Source organism: Anas platyrhynchos, chromosome 5 (assembly GCF_047663525.1).
Source record: "Anas platyrhynchos isolate ZD024472 breed Pekin duck chromosome 5, IASCAAS_PekinDuck_T2T, whole genome shotgun sequence".
NCBI classification, from domain to species: domain Eukaryota; kingdom Metazoa; phylum Chordata; class Aves; order Anseriformes; family Anatidae; genus Anas; species Anas platyrhynchos.
The window spans coordinates 60,804,768-60,823,200 of NC_092591.1; the positions used below are offsets into that span (position 1 = coordinate 60,804,768).

Here is an 18,433-nt window from a genome sequence, read left to right on the forward strand (position 1 = left end):
GTCTTGGAGTAAACAGTAGAGCTTTCTGTAAGATTTTCTTCCTTTTTTTTTTTTTTTTTTTTCTTTTTGGTTTCTCCCCGCCTCCCCACTTTGCAGTCTGTATGCAAAGTTATGGCTGACTTTGGTTTCATTTTATCATGGTTTGAAAATGGTTGTGTCAAGCAGCGACTCCTCTGTGCAGTTCTGAAAATGTGAAAGCATGCTGAATCTTCATTATGTCCTCATGTTCACTGCTTGAAAATTAGCAAAATCCTTACAGCTGTGATTATGTAATTTTAAATATCCCCCAAATCTGTAGACTATGTCTTTGTGTTAATTTCATGGCTTTGAAAAAGGCTTTTGCATCCTGTTAATTTGCAGGTAATTAAATGTGCAAAATTAATATTTGGATATGCTAAAGTTCTGTTTCTATGCAATTATTTCTTGCTGTTATACATAGGAGTTAGTATTTAAATAATTTCCTTAATGCCTTTAAAAGATGGGGGTTTCTTAGATAAAGCATAACACTGTTGAAGATGAAAATATTTGAAAATGGAAATGTTTCTTGGGAGATAGTAAATGCTTTTGATTTTGGTAGTGGGGAAGTAGCAGACGTGTAACTTTCCCCACGTGAAATCCCATGATAAGTATGTGAAGGGAGACCACAGTTGGAGGAGAGGAGACCTTAAACATAAATGAACGTAATCTTCTGTCTTAAATGTAGTTTCTTTGCAAATATTATCTATAGCTGTCAAACTTCATGCACCATGTTAAAGGAGAAACTGAGGTTGTATCAAAGATTTATTTAGACTTGCTGTAAAATTCAATTACTTTAAAGAAAGGTAGTGTGATCCTGTAGGACCCTGGTAGCTTGACCAGTAAACTGTGTCGCTTGAAATCTGTACCAGAGTCAGCAAATGGCAAACGGCCCCTTCTCTCCCACTAAAAAAAAAAAATAAGTAAAACAAAACAAAACCACCACAAACAACAACAACAAAAAAACTTTTGGTTTTATATTATTGAGTACAATAATTAGGTGAACATTTATTCATAAATCCTTTCCTGTATGAAAGAATACAAGATATACGAGCGCTATACTGAACGCCAGCTGTTTCTTTCATAAGATAATATTTGCTTTAACAAAATATAAAAGTGCTCTAATTGAGTACCATTTAGCCTTTTGATTTTAAAGCTCACAAAACCCATGTGATTTGTGAGCTGTATTCTGTGACAATTCTCTTAGCCTTATTTATTCGCCAAAAGGGTCGAATATAAACAGTGGAAGTAATAAACTTTTCTGCGGGGCCAGACATACCTTTCTTTTAAGATTGCTGGGAGTATCATATAGTATAGTTTCTGTACTGATGTAAAAACTGCGTTACGTGAGAAGATGATAATCTCACCAGAAATGGCATGTGGAAGCAGTAATTTATGGAATGAGAGATTTGGTATGTTATAAGCATGTCAAAATAGATTAATTACATTTAAATTCCACCCTAGCACTCTTTTAGCAGTCTATCTTTAATAAAATTCACCTTGTACTATGGAAGAGACTGTCCTTTGCAGAATGAAACAGTTGCCAGAAAGATATATTTTTAGTCATTAATTAATGCTGTTATTCTTGCAATCACACATTTAAAGGAGCTATTCAGGTCCTTCGGGTTCAAGAAAGGTATTAAAGGTGAACAGTTAAAACTCTGAGGTTTTTCAGGAACAGGACCGTCATAACCATAGACAGAGGGGATTATGCTATTCTCTACAGAATTTTAAGCTACTCTAAGAGTAATTAAATAACCTAATATAACTAATAATCCTTTCTGATTACCTCCCTGAAAAAATAGTGGCATTTTTGAAAAGCCTTGTATCCAAAATTTTGTCTATCTCTGTTGATAAACTTGAATATTCAACAAAACTTTTTTTTTTTTTCATTGCTGAAGCATAGTGAAGTTTTAGTTTGAAACAAATTTCTCAGATCTTTAAAAACTTTTCCTCTTAGGTGACAGGGCGTGACACATTAAAAGAACGAAGTACAAAACCTGTCAAGATTGCAGAAAGTGATATTGATGTAAGTATCAAATACCACTTTGGAACCTCTTGCATTGTTTTGGCTATTTGTACTGTTAATTGTTCGCATTTCTTATGCTTGTTGGGGTAAGTTATTGTTAGTGGAGGCTGTTCTTCTTTTTAGAAATTTAATATTATTATATTAATTTAATATTATATGTAATATATAAATGATTTTATTTTAAGGTCAAGCTGAGCATTTTCTGTGAGCAGGACAGAATTCTGCAGGACTTGGAGGACAAAATAAGAGCTCTGAAGGAAAATAAAGTGAGTAGATGAAAAAGATTTTTATAAAATAAATCGTTATAAACTACAGAATTGCAAACAAAAAATCAAATTACCGGATGCTGTTTGCATTGCAGTATTTTTCTTTGTATATATAAATATATGGAAAAATACAATGTTACACAATGTAAGGATTGAGTTACGTTGTTTTAGAAAATGAGTTTTTGTAAGTGAATGTTTTAAAACTACATATATTTCATTTTCTGGCATTTTTCAAAAATTGGGGTGCATACACATTTCTGTATGCTTCTGCTTAATGCCTCAATACGCCTGTGGTGGGAGGCAGAATCACGTTTCATTTGCACTTCTTCCCACCTGCGCAAACATTGTTTGCATTAACAGCAGCGTGCTTCTGTGTGCGAGCAAGAGCCATACTGAACACTCTCTGTAACTTCACAGAATCACAGAATTTCTAGGTTGGAAGAGACCTCAAGATCATCGAGTCCAACTTGTATGGTCTTTATTTAAAGAAAAAAAAAAGAAAAAACGAGCTACTGGTCTGTAGTGATTTGAGACCTATGCTTGTTTATCGATAGTATAGTGAGCCTTATTCTGAGGTTTAAGACTGAAATGCTGGAATATTTTCTGTGACAAGTTTAGTTGGAACCCTCCTTCTTTCCTCCATGCCCATTCAGGTCACAAGTGGAGCTGTGAACAGTAACAAAAGGTTTTTTTTTTTTTTTTTTTTGTACAGGCTTGGCTATCAAAGCAGATATAGTGGAAAATACCAGAGAATTTTGGTTATAGTGATTAATTAAAGCTCTTGCAGGTTTTCATTCACATCCTAGTCTCCACAGTAGGAGGTCAATGCTAACGTAGTGGCTTAGAGGAAATACTGTGGGCATGAAAAACAGCTGTTGTATTCACACAGGTAATTTAGTGAAGTTTGCTGTAAATGCTTACTGCTGCCTGCTTCTCTGTTAGGATCAGCTGGAGTCAGTTTTGGAGGTTTTACACAGGCAGATGGAACAGTACAAAGACCAACCACAGCATGCAGAAAAAATTTCCTACCAGCAGAGACTTTTGCAAGAGGACCTCATACATATTCGGGCTGAAATATCCAAAGTTTCGACGGTATGTGGTTTTGGTTGTTTCAAGGAAACAGTAACTAAAATGCCAGTTAAACTGTATTTTTCCCCTTTGGATGGGGAAATTAAGTCCTATTGTGAACGGATTTTGTTAAGGTACAGGACGCTAAATCAGAACAATTTAAACTACGTCTCTAGCTTTCCTCTTCAATGCACCCATCTCGTTCTGCCCTCCCCACCCCCAAAAAGTGCGTGAAGATTTCTTTATAGTTCTGCCATTCATGTATGGGGCTTACACTGCAAATCTTTCAGGTAGCCCTTTTCGCAGTGGAAATATAAGCATGATTCCATGGTATTTTTCCAAGGGAAAAGGGCTTGGAAATGTCTGTTTATATTTCAGTCAAAATGTACTGTTAATATTATGACTTAATCGAAACATTTAAAAGCAAAAATATTTGTAAGAATTGGCTGTGAAAGAGAACATTTTAAGCCTGGGTGTTATGCACTCACTGTATTATTCTTATCTCTTAATGAATGTGGGAACATCTCTTTGTACGATTGTTTCTAGAACGCCTTTTCTATACTAAGATCTGAACATTAAGATGCCAGTAGTATTTAAACGTATTTAAATACTATTTAAATATAAAATATATTTTTTATCTCTTCAACAATCCTCAGTATATCTTATACCAGAGTATCTGTCCGAGACTCCTATTAAATTCTGTGAACCTTTTGCATCCAAAACATCACTTGGCAAAGTATTGCACAGAACTGTTCCCGACTGTGTGGACAGCCACTTGATTTGTTTAGAGCCTGACTCACGCTTGTTTGATGTGGTAGACCCATATTGTTGTGTGAGAAAGGATGGGGAACAGCCAGTCAATTTCTCTGTGCAACTCAGGGTTTTGTAAACCTCCATTATTTCTCCCCCTCAAGTCCCGAGTTATGTCTTTGCCAGACTACAGAGAAAAACAAACAAACAAAAACCCTACTCCGTCCCTCCTTACATAGAAACTACTCCAGACTTCAGATTTTTTGCAGGCCTGGGTCAGAAGGCAGGCTGTGGTGCCAGGGGCGTTGGAAGTAGTCTAAGTAACGTAAGGATGATTAGGATAGCTTTATTTTCCAAGTATCTGCTTGTTTATTTGCTTATAATGACATTGCAGTACAGTCAGTAGAGCTTTTAAAGAATATCCTGCTTTGTGTTTCATAATACGAATTCTGGTTTAGGTGACTGTTTGAATTCTAATTGCAAATTTATTTTAAATAGAGGGGGAAGGTTCAAGGAAATAGAACTGGAGTAGACTTTCTTCCTTCATAGCATGGTAGAGTCAGTTCAAGTGTTAAACACCAGTTTTATGCTTAAGAAATGGATAGAGTGATATCCAGGTTTATCATAACATTGCATTAGAATATTTCATTTGTCATTAGGAAATGGAAAATGCCTGGAATGAATATCTGAAACTAGAAAACGATGTGAGCCAGCTGAAAAAAGCCTTACAGGAACAGATGAATAGTTCTTTGGTATCTCAGGTGAGTCTGTTTCCCAACGCTGGCTTGCTTGTGAGAAGATTTTATCTGAACTTGAAAGCTATCATCTCGTGAGAGAACCTCTGCAATTTTGGCACTGTATTCATCTGTCATGTCTTAAGTTTGCAAAGTTCAGAAATGGTAACAGCATAGCTGCACAGTAACTAGCTAGCTTCCAGCCTAATAGTTTCTCATGAGTTGTCTCTGCAAATTTGTCATTATTTTATTATGTTTTTATTACATGCTGACATCTCGACATTGATAACGTATTTAATTTATAAGACTGTGCAGGACTTCTTAGTCTTCCATTTATTTGATCTGACATTGGCTTCTTTATCCATTTTTAAGAACCTCAGCCTCTAGCTTGTTATTGTAGTTACTTGTTCTTTGTCATGTTCTTCTACTTATGGGAGACTTACCTCTGCGGCTTGTTTTGTGAAGTGGAATAAGTGTTTAAAAGCCATCAGTAATTGAAAGGCATCTCAGTTTTAAATCAGTTCTTCTGTTTTGAATCTTACCAAGAAGCTTTGTTTGAAGCTAAGCTATTCTGCTTGCTGAACTGGATGTGGTGTATGAGGTTATTTCTACAAATCTGCTAACGACTGATGATTTTTTTCACAGAGAAAGGAATACAGTCCAGATTGCTTTTCCTGTGTCAAAGCAGAATAGTTTTCTTTTAAAGCACAAGGAACAAGCTCAATGTATATAACTTGGTTAACTCTTAGTCTACTTTTCCAAGTATTCTGGAATAAAACAGCTCTCTAGTTGAGTTTTTAAATGTATATATTTGCAACAAACATCTGGTCGGATGTGAGTTAGTCTGGTTTTGCAATTAATGTATAAACCTGTATCAGAACAAAAGAGGTGTAAAACCTTTTTAGATTTCGTCTATCTTAAAATTCCATTTTCAGCCGCTTTTCATTTTGGGCTGTGTTTGTGCTTAGTTTTTGGAGCCAGAGTGTTACACATTTCAGATCAGCTGTAGAATACATCCCTCCAAAAAATCCCAGGAGTAGAATAAGATCATCCCTGTATGAAGTCATTTTGATTAGCAAAGGGAAATTACAGGTTTACATGGAACATACTTTAAAAAAGTACTTTAACAAACAGTTTTCAGTTCTGCATTGAACGTGCTTAAAATACTGGCTGTATGGCATGTGACTTAGCAGTACACGTGGAAGGGAAAATGGCTTGCACTGAAAAAAATGTGAACTTAGTTTAACATCTCATATCATGTACATACATGCATACACATGCCTGCACACAGACCTACACATGGGACGTGTTTTTATGTGTCTATACTTAAATATGTACATGCACATTTAAATATATGCAGAGATAAGTTTGTCTTTGGCTAAGACTTTAAAAAATGTTTCTGAATATCCATTTTGGAGATATTAAGGGGAGCTGATTTTTCTGGAAAGTACAGAATATTATTAAAATCACAGTCTTTCAAAGAAGGCTGATTTTTAAGTGCCCATAATCACTGGGGTCTTTAGGTGTCTGCCCAAGCGTGCATAGGCTCAAGACTATTTACCTAGCATTTTACAATAGCATTAAATACATGTTGTACTTAAAAACAACAACAACAAAAAGCAAACAAAACCACACACACAAAAGCAACAAACCAAGTCAAACCAAAACAAACAAACCAAAAAAAACAACCCACAACACCACACACACAAAAAAGCCTGTAGTCTTCATGGAATATTACTGAAAAATCAATAAAATTGCAGGCTCAAGCTGCCATAGGAAATGGCTAATACTGTTTTTATATATCATTAATTAAGAGGTAAAAATCTAAATGGTTTGAGCAGCTTGGTTGAAGTAAATCTTGCTTTCAAGATTGTAGCTTCATTGTCTTTTGCTTAAGGGTTGGGATCTGGTCATGCTGAAATTAACTTTGAAGTTCTATTTTGTCAGTGATGACTTCTCAGTTGTTAAGTGTTTCTGCTCTGGTTTTATAAATCATGCTAAATTATGTTTCTGTGTGAAGGAAGTTAGAGAAATTAATTTCTCTCTCCAAGCTAACTTTTCATGCTTGCCCATAAAGTATATTTATACCCTCTGGTAAACAGCAGTCCTGGTTTTCATAATTTAAAAATAAATTCATCTGTTTATCTTTTGGACTTATTCCATTTTTGGTTTAAAATATTGTCTTCACATAAAGAGTTAAGTAGCGGGAAGAAATAATATTAAAAGATCTTTTTTTTTGTATATTACTGATCCAACATTTTTCTGAGTGGTTTCAGGGAAAGAATTTTTTGTATGTGTATGTTGTTTTTTGTGACCAATCTTGAGGTTTGATTATTGTAAATCCATCATTTTGTGCCTTGTGGGATGATTAATCTCAGAAAAATGAAATGAAATTTGTAAATTTATGGTTTTCTTCCTGACAATCTTTCAAGTTATGTCCCATCTATCGAGTGAGTTTACTACAGGCAAATAACGTTCTCCATCATTTAAATGTTGGTGTTCTTGGCACCCTGTTTCCTGATCTGTTACTTTGCTGGACATATTTTCTAATGTAAGACAGAAAGTAGAAAGCAATTGATATGTTTTCCCTAGTTCTACGAGGTTTAAGAGCTTTTACTGAAGTTTTTCTCTTTCAGGTTTATAGGATTAATTAGCGGTTATTTTGCAGCTCCTGGCAAGTGATGGATTTCTGGGGTTCTTAAGGAGGTTGTATGCAATTCCTGACTAAAGTGTTGCAGTGCCTTCAGCTTTCGTTATAAAACCACAAGGAAAACAATATCATTAAGTTTATTCTTAACGCCGATTTTTGAAGGAAGATTTATCAGGCATTAATTCCATAGGAAATAATAATGGCTTACCATAAAGTATCAAGATTACTCCCAACCTGGGGAAAAAAATAAAAACCCACAAACAGAGGGGAAAACAGCTATTTATGGTGATTGCAATAAATGCATGGCTGAAGTGGTGGCTTCAGCAGCCAGGGCTTCCAGCCACAAGATAGAGTCAGGGGCAGGATCTGGACTGTGGACAAAGCTTCCCGGTCTTGCCTGTGGGAAAGAATCAGTAGAGCAAATAGGGTACCAGATGGGACTGAATCCTGGGAGAACAGAGGGATGTTGTTTCAATCTGTAACACATCATGTCCAGTAGTTTTGTGACACCGCCTTATCAGCCTGAAAGGTGTTCGAAAGATGTGAGAATTTAATTTGGGGTCAAATTAAAAGGTTCTGTAAGCTCACTGTATGTAGAATATGAAATTAGGTTTTTGCAGTCTGAATAATAATGTAGGGAACAGTATGGTGATGTCCCATTCCCTATCTATTCTCTAGAAAGTCTTCCCTGACTCAGAAAATGCTCTAAATGTTATGGGCCTACGTGTGAGATATGTTGGTTGAGGTGGTTTGTTTGTTTGTTAAATGTTAAAATAAACATTTAACCCGTTTCTAGACTCCTAGGTTCTCATGTAAGTTCTGGAAAATCAGTTTGGTTCTGGTATCAAAAACAGGATAACCCCATTATAAATTAAAATGGGTTTTATATGTATATATATCTTCTCTTTTATTATAAACAATCAGGAGAAAGCACAAATACAAAAAGACTTGTGGAGGATTGAAGACGTTACAGCTGGCTTGAGTGCAAATAAAGCAAATTACAAAACCATAGTAGACTCTATCAAGAATCCAGGTAAGGAGAACATAATTAAAATGTTAGAAATATACAAATGCTGGTGAATCTTTGGGTCTGTGGGAATTGTCTAGAAATACGCTCTAACACAGAAAATGCAGGTAATTCTGCACTGCAGCAGAAATCTCTGTAGCTTGAGCACATTATCTTGGTGTTTCTTCGATTGAGGTCTTAAAATGTTTTTCATTTGGTTTAACATACTAAAATGTAACAAGCCATAGAAAAGGCAACAACAACAATAATAATACTAGTGGGGTAAGCTGTGCAAGATGCAGGAAGAGCTTCTCTCACATAACAAGCTCATACCATAGCAGTATCCACATTACATCCCGTCCAGGAGCTCCTCTCTGCACTCATCTGTTATTTTTCCCTTGGATGCTGCCCAGCTGCCCTTGTCATAGTTACCTTCCCCCTCCCTCTTCAGGCAGGTGTTTGGTGGGCAGAGCAACAACATCAGCTATGGAAAAGAGGAAGGGAAAGTGTGTGTGGTCTGCATTTCAATTGCTTTATTATATTTCAAAGAAAAGACCTGACACGTTGGGATAGCAAGAGGCTGTTAATGCCTCCTGTAAACTCACTTCATACTTAAAGTATCTTTGCTTACCTTGTATGCACAGAGATAAAATTGTTCTTAGATGGTGAGATTTTATTTTATTTGAGGTATGGCTATTGTGCTTAGCTGTGTCTAGATCTAGAGGCATCTTAAGGAATCTGTTGAGTGGGGCCATATCCAGCTGGTGAACTGCCTGCATGTGACTCGCGGGCTTTTCCTTCCTTCTCACCCTCTCTCCATTGCCAGGGGATTTCACTGGCTGATATTAAAGTGTAGGTTTTTATTTTTAGCCTGAAGGGCATGTTTGATCCTCATCAAGAAAATGTTGCCCATCCTATAATCTGCCAATCATAGATTTTTGTATTCAAAAAAAAAACCAAAACAAACCATTTGTGTTGAAAATAACATGCAGTGTTAAGGCTGTTTTTTAAAGCCTAAGGAAGTTAATTTCTATTCCTATGAACATAGTTGATAGCTACAAGAAGCACACATGTAACAGTGTCTAACATCTGTTCATATTTCTCCCCTAGAGAGAAAAACAGTGCCTTCATTTTCTCAGTCTACAGTGCCTTCCTTACCAGCTTCTCTTACAACCGTGGATAGCAAACCCTCCATTCCACAGAGCCCTCCACCCAGCCCGGTCAAACCTTCTTTGGAGGTTAGGCTGTATCCACAGCCTTATTTCCAGGCCAGAACGCAGCACCAAGCACCGCAGCTGAAGAAAATCGAGCCGCCTCTTCAGTCACCAGTTAGGCTAAAGCCAAAGGTTGTAAGTACTGCTGTTGTGAGACTCCTTCACCACTGTTTCCATTTGCTTCTGGCTGAAACACTGAAAGCTTTCATGGTTACTAAGTGCACGCAGTGTGGAGGCATAACAAGGAGACGCTTAAGGGGTTTGTAATGAAACTGAGCTATAACAAATACAGGAGAATGTCTCTAACTGGGAGGTTTATGCACAGGGGCCATATACTGCTGTACAGCATACCAAGGCAGAGCCTTCCTTGCTCTTCTTTGGAAATGCTTTTTGGTTGATTGGTTGTTAGCTTTCTTGGGTCTCGTTTGCTTTTAACACCTCAAGACCTGGAGGACAGTGAAGAGCATGCTAAAGCAGTCATAAATAACTCATGCAATGTAATGAAATTTCAGACAGTTTATGCCAGACGGTTTGCAGACTGTTTGCCAAATACCTGTGTTTTCCCATTACCAGGAAGATGAAGCACCACCCAGACCTCCTCTCCCTCAGTTATACAGTCCTGAAGATCAGCCACCAGCCGTTCCACCTCTCCCAAGAGAAGCCACTGTCATCAGGCACACGTCGGTGCGGGGCCTGAAACGGCAGTCAGATGAAAGAAAGAGAGACAGAGAACTAGGACAGTATGTAAATGGAGATTATAGGGTGAGCACTCACAGATTTATAAACCTGCACTTTAAGATTGTGTGAACCTATAATGCAAGATACTGTTTTGTAACAAAGAGACAGAGAATGGATCTATGCTGTATAGTAAGGGCAGAGAGATTCACTAATCCGTAAACAAAACCTACTGGGATTTGTTTTAAGACTATTAAGACTTGCTGTCTGTGATTCCATTTGAGCCAGTAAGTATTTTTCCACACAGGTAGAGCTGCGTTCATATGTGAGTGAGCCAGAACTAGCAACGATAGGCGGTGACCTCAGCCAACCTGCCAGCGGTTTAATAAGCTCTGATAGTGGATACCAGACATTACCTACCCGTGGTAAGCCAGGATTTTACACGGCTGATTTGTAACGGTGCTTTCTGTATAGGAGCTTTACTCTCCTAGGATTTTCTGGAAGTGGTCTTTATTTTAAGATCATTATTTTTCGGTTAACTGTGTAATGCTATGGAATTCTAGAAATTTTATGTTTCTTAATGGTGCCATTATAGATAACCAGCCTTTTACAAAGCAGCTTCATATATAATGCTTTAAAAAATAGCAAAACATGAAGTTAGCTGTTAGAATGTCTCCTGTATTCAGAATTATTCTTCGTCATAATTTCTGTATTGTATTTACAAAGTCAAGTATTTTTAAACACTTTAATTGCCTGTGGAAGTTAATTAAATGGAAGTGCTAAAGAATAATAACATAATGCCATCAAACACTACACACGACTTGCCACTACGTTCCGCTGTGCTACAGTTCTGTAATAGTTTAACAAATGACGATAGAGAGGATATTTTGGAAAAAGGGGTACATTTTTTATTTATTTTCTTCTTGTTTCTTACCCCTCTAACTGCAAATGTTGTTAAGATTTGACTTTCTTCACAGATACCTTCATTCTGTCTGTCATTTAGTTTTAAAGCATTCTCTTTTTCTTTATGAAGGTTTATCTGGATCAACTTCCAGATTGCACCAATCATCTACCATTTCATCATATGCAACGCTTCGAAGGGATAGGTCCAAGGTAAGTTTTAATTGAACGTCTGAAAGCAAATGCTTGGATCGTTCAAAACATACGTAAGCCCAGAGTATATTTTGCCTAGCAGGAGATAGGTTTCTAATAGCGTGGGAGAGGACCCAACACCTGTGATCTAATCAAATTTTTCTCACTTTCTTAAATGAATCAGGGAGTAGACAGACAGTGTATTGTATTTGTAATAGATTTATAAAGCAAAGTTTAGAATCAAAAATCACCACTACTAATAGAAATTTAAGAGTTTAAATATGCAAATTAATACAAAGTAATAGAGCAAAATCATCTTAATTTAGTAATAAGGCAGGAGAAAGTTATTTTTTGTATACTACTTATGAACTATTGATTCCCACACATGTTTTGTGTGCCTTGTGCCTTCTTCAGGAGAGACCAAAGAGTGCCTTGGAACGTTTATACTCTGGAGACCACCAAAGAGGCAAGATGAGTGCAGAGGAGCAACTAGAAAGAATGAAACGACATCAGAAGGCGTTAGTTCGGGAACGCAAGAGAACTCTTAGCCAAGGAGAAAGGCAGTCTGTTTCATCTCGGTCTTTCGTCAGGCCCATTTCTGCAGACATAGGCTCAGTATGTTAGATATGCCTTAAAAGGACTAAGCTAAAAATATCTTTGGATTTTTTTTCCTAGCAAGCACTTTCACTTGAGCGTGTGTGATGCTTCTAGTCTAATTAAATTAGTATTATACAGTATAAAATGAGGTCAGAGAGTGTGAGTAACAGATGATCATTTTTTACTAGTAGTTAACAGTATATGTAGCAGGTTCAGCAGGTAAGTTGGTCAGAGGTTAGTGTGCTGAGTGGAGATGAGAGCATATTGGAGTGATTCCGGAGACATGGTTTTGTTTTTTATTGGAATTGTATTTAGAAAGTGTAAGAAGCTTGTATGGTTTTAAAACTGCTTCATAATGGAATGGGCCTTTTAGAATGTTCTTATTCTCCAAGGTTATTTTTTCTTTTAAATTCATAAATTAGGCTGCAAGATAGTAATGTTAATATCAGGCCATGCAGTTTGTATATTTGTTTGGTTGGTTTTTGTGTGTGTGTGTGTGTTTGGTTTTGGTTGTTGTTTTTTTTTTGTTTGTTTGTTTATTTTTTTTTTTAAAGTGAAATGGATAATCAGTTTTGAAACCTAATAACACTTATTAGAAAATTTTCTAAGAGCGAATGTCTTTCAGTTGGCACAAATTCTTCTTTAAAACTCAGAATGTAGAATATTCTAATAAGGCTCAAATTCAAGCTGCTGAAGAAAAGGACTTCTGTTGCATTCTGAGATTAAATGCTGTACAGAATATAAGTTTGTAGTTATATGGTTTGGATACTAACCAAAGCAATTCTAATTGGTGAAGCTACCCAGTTTCTCACTTGGTGCTAAACCAAGATTGTACTGTAATTGCACTTATGCTGTAGTCTTTTAATTTATTTTTCATTTGGTCCACTAGAGCTTTAGAATGATCACCTTGTTTTACCTAATTCATTGCACAAGATCTCTTGCTTTTAGATTTGTCACTCATCATACCTAATGCCTCTTTTTTTTTTCTTTTGTTTGCTTGTTTTTAATTTGCAAAATTTCGTAGTTATTTTACAATTTCTAACTGGACTACTCAATTTTTACCAGGCTTAATTGCATTTAGTACGTGTGTGTCAATTGCTAGCATTTTAAAAACCCTATAATATTCAGCCTTTCATTCCCACCGCTCAGTAACACACTTTTACAGCCAATTATTTATATTTACTTTCCCAGTAAATGAGTGCACTACTTGGAGACATTCATCTATTTTGTCTTCTATTTTGCAATCACAAATTTATTAAAGATAGTGCATAATATTTGGGAATTGTAGAACTATAGGAGAACTGTTACTTTCATATTTTAATTAGAAGTAAATCAGAGCTGCTAATATTTCCTGAGTCTAACATAACATACACGAGCTGAATTTAAACATTTTTGTGACACTCCTTATTAACATTTGTGGCAAATACTTTGTCTATAAATTTGGGTGCCATCTTAGTCTTTTTCCTTGCTGTGAAGAATTGAAATTGAATTCAGCCCTAGCAGTGTTCTGTAGAGGTCATCTCTTGTACCTACGGGGCTTCAACACGCAAAAAGCATGTTTGATAGCACAATTACTTACAGCATTGCAATTATTTAGCAGCCAAAATGGCAGACAGTTAAATGTATAATTGAAATGCTGCTCAGTATGTAACATTTGCTTTAAACATACATTGTATATGTAACTCGAATTTTTAATTGGTCAGCTCGCAAATGTAGAATGACGTTTTAAGTATTGATCACAGTACATGAATTCGTTTGTTATATAAAATGCCTTTTTAATGTAAAAGTTGCAACATCAAAGCCAATAAAAACTCTGCTTTGTAATAATGGTTTGATGTTTTTCTTAATTACATTTAATAATTTGAAACTGATAATGTGTATTTGAAATATATGATGTCAATCAGGCCTGGTTTGAATATGAGTAGAATAAGAAGTTTGGAGTATTAGAATGAGAAAAACATTTCTTCTCTTTTGAATTCTGGAAAAAAAAAATCTTAATTTTTGAGATGTAATTGCCTTTTAGCTATTTAACTTTTTAAATACATATGGAAGACATTTTTTGAGTGAAGATTGAGAGCTTGTGCATGAATAGGTTTCAAGTAGATTTCATAATGCAGGTAGTGGAATGGAGGCTAAGGACTTCAAATAGAGCTCAAAATTCAACCAAAACAAGCTAGAGATTTGTAATAGGAATGTTAGACATGTTCATAATATAATATAATATAATATAATATAATGACATGTTCTCCTGTTGATAGCCTCAAATACTTGAGGGGATAATTTGGTTGTTGATTTTGTCCCTTTTCTTTCTCACTGCTTTTAATACAGTGTTTCAGCTCTGTATGGTAAAGTTGCTGAGATGGAATAGTGCTGCAGCAGAACTTAGTTTTTTGATACTTATGAACAAAAATGTGTTGGTAGGGTTTTTAAGTGTGAGTTTATATGCAGCTGTATTGTAGCTGTGAAGGGGCTACTATGCAATAATTTGGGAACTCTAAAAGATGCTGTTTAATTTAAATATGCTCTGAATTTATTATTGCTCAGCCTTTCTCTTGTAAAGGCAATATGAAAGATTTTTAATCTTTGCAGGTAACTAGTTGAACACAATGGCTTTAAGCAAAGTCATAAGAGCTTAGAAGTTATGAAAATTACTACGAATTCAAGACAAGTTAAGGCTAGTATGCAAAATACCAACTTTAATCACCAAGTCTTTTTCTAGCATACAATTTACGAATTGCAATTATCAATCTGCAGCATAAATGTCCTTTCTGTGGGGCCATTCAAGTTCACACAGCATTGCCTGGTTGGTTATAATGCCTAGGGCAAGGCTGTCACTCCACAGATTCACTTGTACTGACATCTGTGCTTCTGTGGATGTAGGTGCTAGTGCCATGTTAATCAGCATACGTGGATTGTGGTTATTATATTTGTTAGAATTTAATACAGCTGAACATTGTCTGTAGAATTCAACACCACTCTGAAATCCATGCAGCACAGCTAGAGATCAAATCTCACAGCCAAATGTTCCAGGAAATGCAGTAGCGTATTCGTTTTCCTGTCAGTTAAGGAGTTTGCTCTGTGGATTCTTTCAGCAATATAGCATTTGCAGCCGTAGTTATGTACATTGCTAAATGGTGAATTTGTCAGTATGGTTGAATGCTATTAATTGTTTTGTATCTATTACCAGTGGAAACGAGAGCAAGAATTTGATTTGCAGCTACTTGAGAGGGCCATTCGTGGAGAAGACAAGGATGAAAATGAATGGCTAAAAGTTCAGCCAATAGCAGTAACAGTAACAGAGACAGACCTGGAGCCTCAAGACTATGATTTAGATATCAGCAGAGAGGTAACACTCATTATGTGCTTCCTTTCTATCTCTTCCATCTCCCAACATATTAACCTTTCTCTAAGTTCTAGGTAGTGAATTCTTGTCTTTTGTTTCAAAAATGAGCCACAAGTTCCAACAAAAAGGAGTCATTTGGGTATTGAAAAGGAAGCATATTTATGGCCTGGCTTCTAGAGTTTTTGTAAGGTTTGTGTTCGTATGGTGTTCTAGTGGAGAGAACAAACTGAAAGGTTGGCTTTACTGTCTGAAACACATCATGCCTTATACAGAAAAAGTTATTAAGTTAGGCAATGTTATGTAAAAATTAGGGGGGGTAAAAATAATGAGACGGCAACATGAAGAGTATTTAAGAAACTGCTAGGAAGTAGAAGTTCGTTCCACGGAATATGTTACTCTTCATTTGATCTGGCTAAACATATTAGAGAAGAGGGAGCACTGCTTTATCCTGGTCAGAACAGAAAAAGCTTTTTTGGTGGCTTTCCAAGTGATTTTGTGTTCTGGAACACGAGGTTTGTTTCCAGTCCACTAACTGAGTTAAGTATTTGTTTGAAATGCGATTGAGCCATCTGGTGGAAAGGAAAGAGTAGAACAAGTGGAAAGATAGAAGCATGCATTGTGTAAAATGCCATGATAGATGGAAAGTCGATGAAATTGTTAATGATACTTAGACTAGTAAGCACCTCTACTCTGCTTAAAGCAGCTGCCAGTGTGCCATTTAGGGAGACATTTTTAAGAGGATGAACGTGAGCCATTATCTGTTGATCGCTCTGTACAAATGCGTCATTCATTAATCTTTCAATATGTTCTACAGAAAACGTAGTGCTCCTGTAAACTTCAGAAATACAATAAATGCTCTTACTGCATTGCCTTTCCTTGTTGCACTCTATTAAAATCTTTTCCAGAAGGCCTTCAGGGCTTCTTGAATCACTACATCCAAACTAGCACCTCCAGCCTAAGATAGGACACGTTTGTGTGTAGGCATTTTTGTCTACATACATACAGGCATACCTGAGAGTGACTGAAATGGGCCTGAAGATCTGGATTTAAAGCTTCTTTCTCAGGTTACCCATGTTGTCCTTTTCCATTTCATTTACCCGTCCTCTTCACCTGACTACTTCCGTACCTCATAAGGCAAGGTACTCAGTTGTGTCTTTACGGGCACCATTTAAAACTTTGAATTTTGGAAACTCATGGCCTTATGAGTGTTTTACAGAAATCCAATGGGGATGGGGAGGGATAGTTCTCCTTCTATCACTTTCGTTTATCCATGCATTTGCTGTTTGTGCATTTTGAAAGTAGTCTGTTCTACTAAGCATTCATTTTCTAAGTCCATTTCATGTTCTGAGCATTCATTTTCAATGTCCATTTGTAAACTGGATTTTCATTAGGTGGTTTAGAAGCAAAATTTTTCTGCAAAGAAACTGATCCTGACAACAACTTGTTGCTAGCTTTTGTGCAATCAGTTTGGTTATTAAAATTTTCAGTCTACGTAATTGTGTGTATTCAACATGTTGTAATTGTGTGTATGCAACATGTTGTTAAATGCCCGGTGTAAGTGTATTTCTGGGTCAGTTCCCTAGACAACTTTTGAACACCTAAGGTTTCAAAATCTACAGTCAAGGAATTTCCAGCAATGATTATAAACTGTTGGTTTGGGGATTTTTTTTTTCTTTTCTGCTGCTCACAGGGAAAGATAGTGTGGTTTGAAAAGAGTGGTACCCTGGATTAAAACTTCAGGTGATGTCTTCTTTCAGTTATAGGAAATCCTCACTGGCATAACACAAATATTTTCCAGTGTTCTTTTAAAAAGTCTGTCCATTCACTCTTGTATACGGTTTCTTCTTTCTAGTGCAGCAACTTGAGGTAGTGCCTTACTTTGGGGTCTAAACTGAGCTGAAGAAAAGGTTACCTATTGATTCTAATTTCTTTTGTAATCCCCTTTAATATTTGTTTGATCTATCTTCTAAAGGAAGGAAAAAGACACTGTTAAAAGGGCATCAGCTTATGTCCAACGGGAATGTTTAGCATTGGCTACGTGTACTGGCTGTGAAGACCTCTGCTGTATTGTTTCTACTGTGTTCTCACATTTGAGGAGAATATATCTCAAAGTTTAAGTCCTTGTTATTAAAACTTGATGCTTGCTTTCTTTCCACAGCTTTCAAAACCTGAGAAGGTTGCAATTCCAGAACGTTATGTTGAATTGGAGCCAGAAGAACCTCTTTCTACAGAAGAACTGGCAGCAAGGCAGCGTAAAGCAGAGAAGATAAAGAGTATTCTTACTAAATCGAGGTCAGTTATTTTTCAGATCATATATGTAGTTTGGTGTTAAACATTGGAATCTGACTTTATGTAACAGTCTATTTCCTGTTCAATTTAATTATCTGAGTGTGGTGGCTTTTTTTTAAATCTAAGTGTGGTGGAAAATGCATACAGTGTAATATACTTAGTACACTAAGAGATCCTTTATAGAACAGGATACAGGAGAGAGAATAATGACAGGTTTTGTGTATGTCCATTTTCTTGTTCAGAGCATCCTAAAATAGGAGTGAGTCTTTACCAAACGGCTAGTAGATGAGGGTGAGGAGGAAGGAAAGGCACAGAGCAGAATATAAATCAATGTGAGAGCAAGCTTCTGTTGTCTGCAGAGAGGTAGAGTTCTAAAAGAACTCTTTTGGATACTTAGAGCTAATGTAGAGTCAGCTGAAATGTTCAGTTTCAATAATTTGGTTACCTCAGATGCCTGCAAATATAGTTTTGTTGTAAGATTGTAGAATTGTCTGCATCTGAGGACCACCAGGTTACATCTCTTCCTCTGAGCTCTAACAAGAAATTTTATTAACAACTTCAAATAAATAGCATTTTTATAGTGCTTTCATGTAAACAACCCATTTACAAAGGACTTTCAGATGTACTTGAGAGATGCAGATACTGTAACTGAATTTGTAATGGCTGCAACATTTGTCTTTGCTGTGGTCATTTACATACAATATC

The 18,433-nt window shown here is 36.3% G+C and overlaps 1 protein-coding gene across 14 annotated transcripts in view; it reads left to right on the forward strand.

Annotated features, from left to right (window-relative positions):
- PLEKHA7 (pleckstrin homology domain containing A7) overlaps positions 1-18,433 on the forward strand; it is a 133,047-nt gene that overhangs the window by 107,728 nt on the left and 6,886 nt on the right. For 13 of the 14 annotated variants that reach the window (XM_072039294.1, XM_038179301.2, XM_072039303.1 and 10 more), the window contains 12 exons: positions 1,976-2,044; positions 2,230-2,310; positions 3,253-3,402; positions 4,788-4,889; positions 8,437-8,545; positions 9,629-9,867; positions 10,306-10,494; positions 10,715-10,832; positions 11,441-11,520; positions 11,914-12,114; positions 15,284-15,442; positions 17,598-17,731. In XM_072039294.1, coding sequence (XP_071895395.1) covers positions 1,976-2,044; positions 2,230-2,310; positions 3,253-3,402; positions 4,788-4,889; positions 8,437-8,545; positions 9,629-9,867; positions 10,306-10,494; positions 10,715-10,832; positions 11,441-11,520; positions 11,914-12,114; positions 15,284-15,442; positions 17,598-17,731 — 1,631 coding nt within the window. The remainder of the gene's footprint in view (positions 1-1,975; positions 2,045-2,229; positions 2,311-3,252; positions 3,403-4,787; positions 4,890-8,436; positions 8,546-9,628; positions 9,868-10,305; positions 10,495-10,714; positions 10,833-11,440; positions 11,521-11,913; positions 12,115-15,283; positions 15,443-17,597; positions 17,732-18,433) is intronic. The other variant, XM_072039292.1, reaches the window with a different exon arrangement.